Source organism: Micromys minutus, assembly GCF_963924665.1.
Source record: "Micromys minutus genome assembly, chromosome: 1".
In the NCBI taxonomy this organism is placed as follows: Eukaryota; Metazoa; Chordata; class Mammalia; order Rodentia; family Muridae; genus Micromys; species Micromys minutus.
The window spans coordinates 19,656,771-19,664,789 of NC_137969.1; the positions used below are offsets into that span (position 1 = coordinate 19,656,771).

The window sequence follows — 8,019 nt, forward strand, 5'->3', positions numbered from 1 at the left end:
CCCCGAGTGGGACAGACCCGGCCGGCCCCCTTAGGGCCACGGGCGAAGAGATAATTGGCCGGACTGTAGGAGAAGAGCGTTTGGCGCTAGATTCCGGGAGAGGGGGTCCTGGCGAGGTGGGCCGGTGGGGTGAGGGTCGGCGCGGATCCTGGAACGGAGGGGGGCGGGGGCTTCTGAGCTGCTCAGGACTGGGCTGCGGGGGCCTGGCGCGCCCCTCTCACTCGCGCTGCGCTCGCCCAGCGCTCGGTGTCTGGCTCGAAGCTGTTCCCGCGACCCAGCTGCCCCGCCGGCTGCGGGCTCCGATCGGCGGCGCAGATGGCTGTGCGCAGCACCAGCACCTTGACGCCCTTCTCCATCCAGGCGATCCTCAACAAGAAAGAGGAGCGCGGCGGGCTGGCTGCGCCCGAGGGGCGCCCGGCACCAGGGGGCACAGAGGTGGCGGTGGCCGCGGCGCCCGCCGTCTGCTGCTGGAGGATCTTTGGGGAGACCGAGGCCGGTGCGCTGGGGGGCGCCGAGGACTCTCTTCTGACGTCCCCCGCCCGAACCAGAACAGCTGTGGGACACAGCGCGGAGAGCCCTGGAGGTTGGGACTCGGACTCAGCCCAGAGCGAAGAGAATGAGGGCAGGAGGCGCTGTGCGGATGTCCCGGGAGCCAGTGGAGCCGGCCACGCCAGGGTGACCCTGGGCCTGGACCAGCCGGGCTGCGAACTGCACGGCGCCAAGGACCTGGAGGAGGAAGCCCCGGTCCGCAGCGACAGCGAAATGTCAGCCAGCGTTTCAGGTCTGCTGCTGCGGGGGTTCTCCAGGAAGGGGGCTGGGCTGAAGGGGGTGGGTTAAGAGGTCAAGCACTCTGAGGCGGGGTGGGCCTACTGTGGGAACACGTTGCCCTGCAGGGCTTAGTTCTGGTTAAGTCACCAAGTTGGAGCGCACTGCCCCAAACTGAAGCAAGTGAGCTTCTTAGACTGGATGTCCTGGTACCATGCACTCTGCGCTCTGCACCAAGAGTTTTGAGTCCATCTGCGGCGCCTCGGCTATATCCATTTAACATCTCTAAACGTAGGACAGGGGGACCAGAAACCTATGAGGTAGACCATAGCCACAGCAATGCTAAGGACTGCAGGTCACAGCGTAGGAATGGGGAGTCTTGGGAAAGGACGCCCATTTATTTAACCTTCCTTCCAGCCTTTGGCTTAGTACCTAGGAGCTAGAAAGAAACGTAGCACTTACCTAAAAGCAGACTATGGCGGGGAAGCGTGATCCAAGTGGTCCAGGAGGCAACAGTCAACACTGTATCCGCCTCTGGGTGTATTTCTTGGTCTCAAAGTCCGGCAGCTGGCTTCCATGGAATACAGTCCGCTGTAGGCCTCACAAAGGCTTCAAGCGGGCCAGAGCGCTGACCTCTTCTTCGCAGGAGCGCTGCAGGAAGTACAGAGCTGGGTAACTAACGGGGTTCAGATTAGGGTCCTCACTACCTACACCCTGATTCCCTTAACTTTCTTGCAAAGAACTGGGGGTGGGCGGTTGAGGCAAGTGTACTTCGGGCCTTGCTGTTGCACCCTGCTGCGGTACCCCAGTTCTGGTCTCTTAGGATGGAAGACCCTGTATACCCCTGACCTCAACATCTGCGCCCTCCCCCCCCCCTTTCACGTAGCCATCGAATGTGTGTATGCGTGGGTATCCAGAGGTGTCAGATCAGACCCGGAGCCGAGAAACAGAAATCCAGTGTAGAAAGCCACGATTCGGGGCTAAGAACAGAACAAAACTTGTGGATAAGCTCAGGCCAAGTATCCTACATCCATGCAGGGAATCTGGGGCCCCGGAAAGTTCGGGGACAGCTGTTCCCCTACTGCTCGGGCAAGCAGCAGAAAAGATACAGATGTGGGGGGGTGCAGAGTTCGGAAACAGAACTCTCTGGAACCTCTCGCCCCCTTTCAGTAGGCTCTAAGCGGGTTCTCCTGCCAAGTCTTCCGCGAGAAACCACTGCCACCGAGACCTAGCTTTCCCTCTGCGAGTCTGACAGGTTCTCGCTTTTTGTTCCTACCGGAATCCGCAGGCGACCACAGCCCAAGAGGCGAGGACGACCGTGTGAGCCCCGGGGGTGTGCGCGTGCCTGGGTTGTGCAGCGCAGCGGGCGGCGGGGCCAGCGGCGGCCAGGCGGGCGGCGTGGAGGAGGAGGAAGAGCCCGCAGCCCCTAAGCCCCGAAAGAAGCGCTCCCGGGCCGCCTTCTCGCACGCCCAGGTCTTCGAACTGGAGCGCCGTTTCAACCATCAGCGCTACCTGTCCGGGCCAGAGCGCGCCGACCTGGCAGCGTCCCTGAAGCTCACCGAGACCCAAGTGAAGATCTGGTTCCAGAACCGGCGCTACAAGACCAAACGCCGGCAGATGGCCGCCGACCTGCTCGCCTCAGCACCCGCCGCCAAGAAAGTGGCCGTAAAGGTGCTGGTGCGGGACGACCAGAGACAGTATTTGCCCGGAGAGGTGCTGAGGCCACCTTCTCTTCTGCCGCTGCAGCCCTCCTACTACTACCCTTACTACTGCCTCCCTGGCTGGGCGCTGTCCACATGCGCGGCCGCTGCGGGTACCCAGTGAAGCCCCGGGGACGAAGCCGAGAAGGATTCCTGCGCCCCAGCTCGCACGGTGACAGGTGTGGAGATTGTACTCTGTGCAGGCGAGCCTGGCCAAGTGGGCATGGGGCAATGGGTCAGGCAGATGGAGAAAGAAATCCTGCTGGGACTCTCCTACCCTGGGTGACAGGGCAGTGGGACTGAGTCTGCCCAGAGAGGGCGCCTCATTGTGCTTAGAACAGCTGCGCCCTATGACCCCAGGCGCTATGCACACCCGCCACCTAGTCGCAAGCCTCCGGACGCTATTTATTGACACTACCACATTGGATTTGGATTCTGTCTGCCTGGGGATACTGTTTGCCCAGAGTAGAGAGGACTCCTGGAGACACCCCCCACCCCCATGTAGCCTGAATCGTCAGAATCTCGGGTTCGGCCAGGCCCTTCTGGCGCTAGTCCACACTAGTTCATGGTATCCATGCTACCGATCTGTGTCAACGTGTCTTTAATGTTTGGAACTGATGTTTGTGACAAAGGAGCGCAGAATCCGTTCATCTCCGGGCCAGGAATTGAATTGAACCTCGAACGGTTTGATTTGGGGGACATCCACTCCACCCCTTGCAAGGCGTCCTCCTGGATGCTGACAGTAAGAAAGGGAGCCTTTCAGCGCGGGGGCAGGCCAGTGAGTCTCTACACTTTCTCTTTCTGTAAGTTCAGGGACACACCCAAAGGGACCGTGACCGGGAGACCGGCAAAGAGGGCCCACGGCCAACGTAAAAGCCCCTTTCAGAAACCTGCCTTTCTTTCTTTCTTTCTTTCTTTCTTTCTTTCTTTCTTTCTTTCTTTCTTTCTTTCTTTTCCTTCAAAGATGGTTGAGACTTGTAGCACTTTTCGGTTGTGTATATTCAAATAACGATTATTTTTTTATTCAATGTGAATATCCCTGGCCTGCGCTTCCGCGTCTTCCTCCACCTTCCCTGTCCCTCTCTTGCAGCCCCCACACCCCCTGTGCTTTGCTTGTTCCTGAGACTACACGTCTCAATCAGCCTCGCAGCTTTTCGCCTCTTCGAGGGCACTGTGCACTCAACTAGAGTTATCTCTAAAAGATTTGTGAATTTTGGAAACTATTCGCTGTATTATTTTTTTCTCTTTAATTTATAAACTTTAGTTCAACATGTCCTCCCCTGGCTTTGTTTTCTCTGAAATGTTCTTGGTGCGGCTTTGGGCGACGAGTTAGAGGCAGGTTGGAGGTAATGGTGGATCATCCTCCACCGTGCTCCGTCTAGGAGAGAATGCTCGCTCTTGTACTGTCTCTGACCCGACCGCAGCCTTGCTGGCCACCCGCTGTGAAAGCTTTAAAACCGGGGAATCACAACTTCGGGTCACAGAAGAATCTCACTGAAACTCAGAGCAAAAGTCTACGGATTCCTTCTTTTCTTCAGTCCTAGGACCTCGAACCATGGAAGGCCCGGGTTGACTGAACCCACAGACAAATTCTACCTACCACCCAAACCTGCAGATTCTTCTCCCGTCTTGCTTTCGCTTTATTTTTATTGATTTTATTTATTTATTTTTATTTATTTGTTTTCCGGTCAGTGTTTCTCCAAAGTGACTCGATCTTTTCAGAACGAGCTATATAAACAAAAAACCTTTGGCTAAAAGTCTAACTCTACTTCAGGAGAGTCACGTGTCAATGTATTCTTCCAGGAGAGGGTCTCCTGCTCATTTTGCTTCTACGAGTGCGAATCTTGGCCTATCTAAAATGTTTTCAAGAGCTTCTGCTCCTTGGTGACCTGGAGTCATTTGATCTGCACGGAAACCCAGGGCCAGGTGGGTGAGATGGGAGAGCGGATGAACGTGTCCCTGCTAAACAAGAATTCCCAGAATATCCACAAAGTCTTCCCGAGTTGAGCGAGTTGAGCGCTTGCCTTTGAGGTCGCTTTAGCTGGGTCCCTGGCAAGCGAGAGGACTAGTTAATGCCACAGTACCACATTCCCAACCCCTGCTTGGGAACAGCCAAAACTGAAGCTTGGTTTGCCCCACTCCCATTCCCGGTAACACTTCTCAGCTTCTGAACCTCCAGGCCTTTGCTTTCTAAAGGCCCGGACAAGGAAAGCCCCAAATCTCCTGGGTAGGCTTAGGCCTACTGGGGTGACCAGGGCATAGTCTGAGTCCATCTTTCACAAAAAAAAAAAAAAAAAAAAAAGTAAGGAAAACGCCCCTAAGCCATTCTCATCTTATCGCTCCCCCTACCCCAGTTATCAGGCGTTTGGTCCCTGAGATCGTTTTAGTTTTAATTCTTTAAATATTCAGTGTTCATTTTATAATTTGCCATGATGCATTCTGCTTGAACTTTGGAACTTCTCTCTCATTGCTGGATCCCCCCCCCCCCTTCGTTCGCCTTAAGACTATCACAATTCAGAATGTTCTTGAAGGGGAGGTGGATGTCCACCCCGCTGGGAGTGGCTGTTGTTAGCCTTGATTACTAAGGATGCAGTTTGTGTTTAACCGCTATGGATTCAGGAAGAGAGCTAGAGGTTCTCTAGAGAAGCATAATGAAGAGATGGACAAGGTTACACCTTTGCAGCTTCCTCTTCCCTCGCAGACCCCATTTTCAGCGGGGATGGGGGGGTTCTCTCTGCCTCTCCCATTGCAGCGCTCAGCCTGGGAGAGTTGCTCTTAGCAATCTGAAGCTGTCCCCAGAAAATCTATCCAAGTGAGTTCCATTTGATCAGCACAGGGGCAGCTGCCGGTTTTGTGTGGTAAGAATGCTGCTGGCGCTGTAGCATAACCTCTGGGTCTTGCTCAGCTTACAAGGATTCCACACGGAAAACTATGATCACTATGATCCTGGACTCACACACTGTTGGACATACACAATATTACTATAGTCACTTTAGTCACTTGTCTGCTTTTTCTCTGTAATCTACTCTTTTCCTTTTCTCCTCCTTTTGTTTTTCCTTCCTTTTTAAAAATAAAACTAAAAACCCACTACACCACACACACACACACACACACACACACACACACACACACACACACACACACCTGCAAACTTTCCTATTGTTTTTGTTGCCTGGGTTCTCTCTCCCAGATCCCAGAGAGCACTCACAAACATAGCCTGAGTCCAGGGCCCTTTCTCACAAGGATGTTTGGCCCTTAGTTAACATAAAGGTGAGCTTAGTGGTACTAGGTTCTCACGTACTCTGCCCTTACAGCCGATTAAACAGAAGAGAGATACACTTTTTCTCAAGGTGTGTCCTGTTCTAAGAGCTTAAGTTTGCAGGCCTCTCAGGTTTCCAGGGAGTATCTTGGCTGAGTATTGATAGAGCTGGGGAAGTTGAAGTTTGGTTCCATTTTCAAAAGATGGATGGCTTTCTGCAGTGGGGACTCCTCCACCCCCAGCTCCCAACACTGAGAAAGCATGCCAGTATGATTTCCTGGGAGGCCGTTCAAAGTCATCTCAAACACGGGGTCCTATGCCTCTGCAAGGCAGCCAGCAACGGCAGCATTCAGAATGGCTAACCGGAGGGCTTCTGGGGAGTGAGGCGTGCCTTGTAGTCTTGCTTTACAGGAATTGCCCCCATTTGTTCTCTTAGAGCAAGGGGAAGGGGTTCTTATATGTGCTTACTACAAGCTGTGATTACCGCCTTGTAGAAAGAGTCCAAGAACCTCAGAGAGAGAGGAACCTCAGCCCAGGCCTGCAGACATCCCACCAGGCCACGGCACAGCACAGTGTTTCTAACACTCTAACCAGCCATCGGCAGGGCTTAGAGCTCTGCAGGGCTAATACTGGCAATGCAATGTCCTCAACCCAAGTTTCTACCTGTATCCCAGAACAAAACATGGAATCTAGCAACTATCTTCCAAGTCTGCAGACTTCAGCCTCATCTCTTGAGAACGACTCCGTGAGTCTAGGGCATGTCCCTCAACCTCAAAAGTGGCCGAAGAACCCTCGGAACTCCCGTGGGCCCCAAAGGAGGACTACGGATGTTTGCACCAGCAGGGATATTAAATGAAAGTAGGGAAGAGCTGTTTGGCAGCCGGACTACTACCAGGACACCTAGAGTTTTCTCCTCGGCAACCAACTCTCCTAACGGGGAATGGCACAGAGCAGCAAAGGGATGGGAGGAACTTCCCAGGGAAGCACCACAGGGGCTCCTAATCTGGGGCCTTCCAAGGCCACAACCAGGAATAGTTGACTATTGATAAATAGTCAACAATAATAGCAGTGATAATTATAACAACAATTGTAGAGTAGCAATAGAGGGGGGAGGGGGGACACTTCAATCTCTTCCTGTTCGGGTTACCGGCACTGGCACTGCCTGTGCTCTAGCGGGTAGGTCCTCTGTGTGATGAGCTGGAGGCTCCAGAAGGTGGCTTTCCCACCATCACACAAGTGGACTGACTGACTTCGAGCTTTTCAACATCCAGAGGTTGCAGAAAAGGGTTATCTCCTAGCGCTGAGCTCTCCAGGTTGGAATCCAGCAGCTGAAAGTGAATCACAAAGGTGTAGATGGGTTTTGAAAACTATTAAGGAGTGAACAGGATTGTTGGCATCGCTTTTGACTCCGGATAATCCTGCTTGACTGCCTGCACCCTCAGGGGAGCCCACGCATTCTGTGGCCTATGGAATTTAGGGGTCGGCTTACTCGAAAATTTAAAGTCCTGACCAATAAAAGGCGTAGGTGAAGCCAAAGCAAGGGAAGAAAAAAAAAACATTTTATTACAGTTACATAATCCAATAAATTGTTTTTCCTCCTGTTGAATACACAGGATTGTTCGAGTCGTTAAAAATACATTTATAAGATACTGAGTGTGAAGGCCCTGCTAGCAGGGGTGGTCCAGTGTAAAATACAGTTAAGTTGGATGATAATTTTTTTCAGACTTGTGGAGTGTATGCCTGCCTGCAGCTGCTCCTCCTGTGATGGAAACGCCAAACGTCTAATTATGGTAAAATTCAAAAGTTGTAGGAACTGGGGGACCGGACTCAGAATTAACCGGATTCACTTGGTCACCACGAAATAGCACGGCTGAATAGTTCCCCCGCTGAGCAGTCTAGTTCAAAGACCGATACAATGTAGCAGAGAGGATGCGGGCGCTCACTTTCCCTGGAGTCTCCGAGTTTGGCTCGGCGCTCAACTATTTCCTCGGAAGCTTAGGTGGGAGAGTGTGCTTGCGTGGGAGCACAGCTGGCTTGCGACACTGTCTAGTTTCTCTGGCTCGCTCGGGTACCCTTTGCTGGAAGGACAGTTACCACGGGTCGCCCTGAAGTTCATACACCTAAGGATATCAAAATACGTTAATATCTCCGCGCAGATCGTGCGTTCGGTCAGAGCCAGAGACCCTGTTCAGCTTGGATGCCCTCTCTAGTTAGGATCTAGCACAAACAATTCTGTGCGCGCTTCTCACTTCTCGGGGCTGACTGATGCGGTCTTGTCTCTTCCGGTGATCTCAT

At 53.1% G+C, this 8,019-nt stretch overlaps 1 protein-coding gene across 1 annotated transcript; it reads left to right on the forward strand.

Annotated features, from left to right (window-relative positions):
• Positions 1-315: 315 nt before the first annotated feature.
• Positions 316-2,589, forward strand: NKX3-2 (NK3 homeobox 2; the record flags this gene model as incomplete). The annotated part of the gene is made up of 2 exons (XM_080937583.1): positions 316-781; positions 2,054-2,589. The coding sequence occupies 2 exons, from the start codon at positions 316-318 to the stop codon at positions 2,587-2,589; spliced, it is 1,002 nt and encodes a 333-aa protein (XP_080793709.1).
• Positions 2,590-8,019: the final 5,430 nt, after the last annotated feature.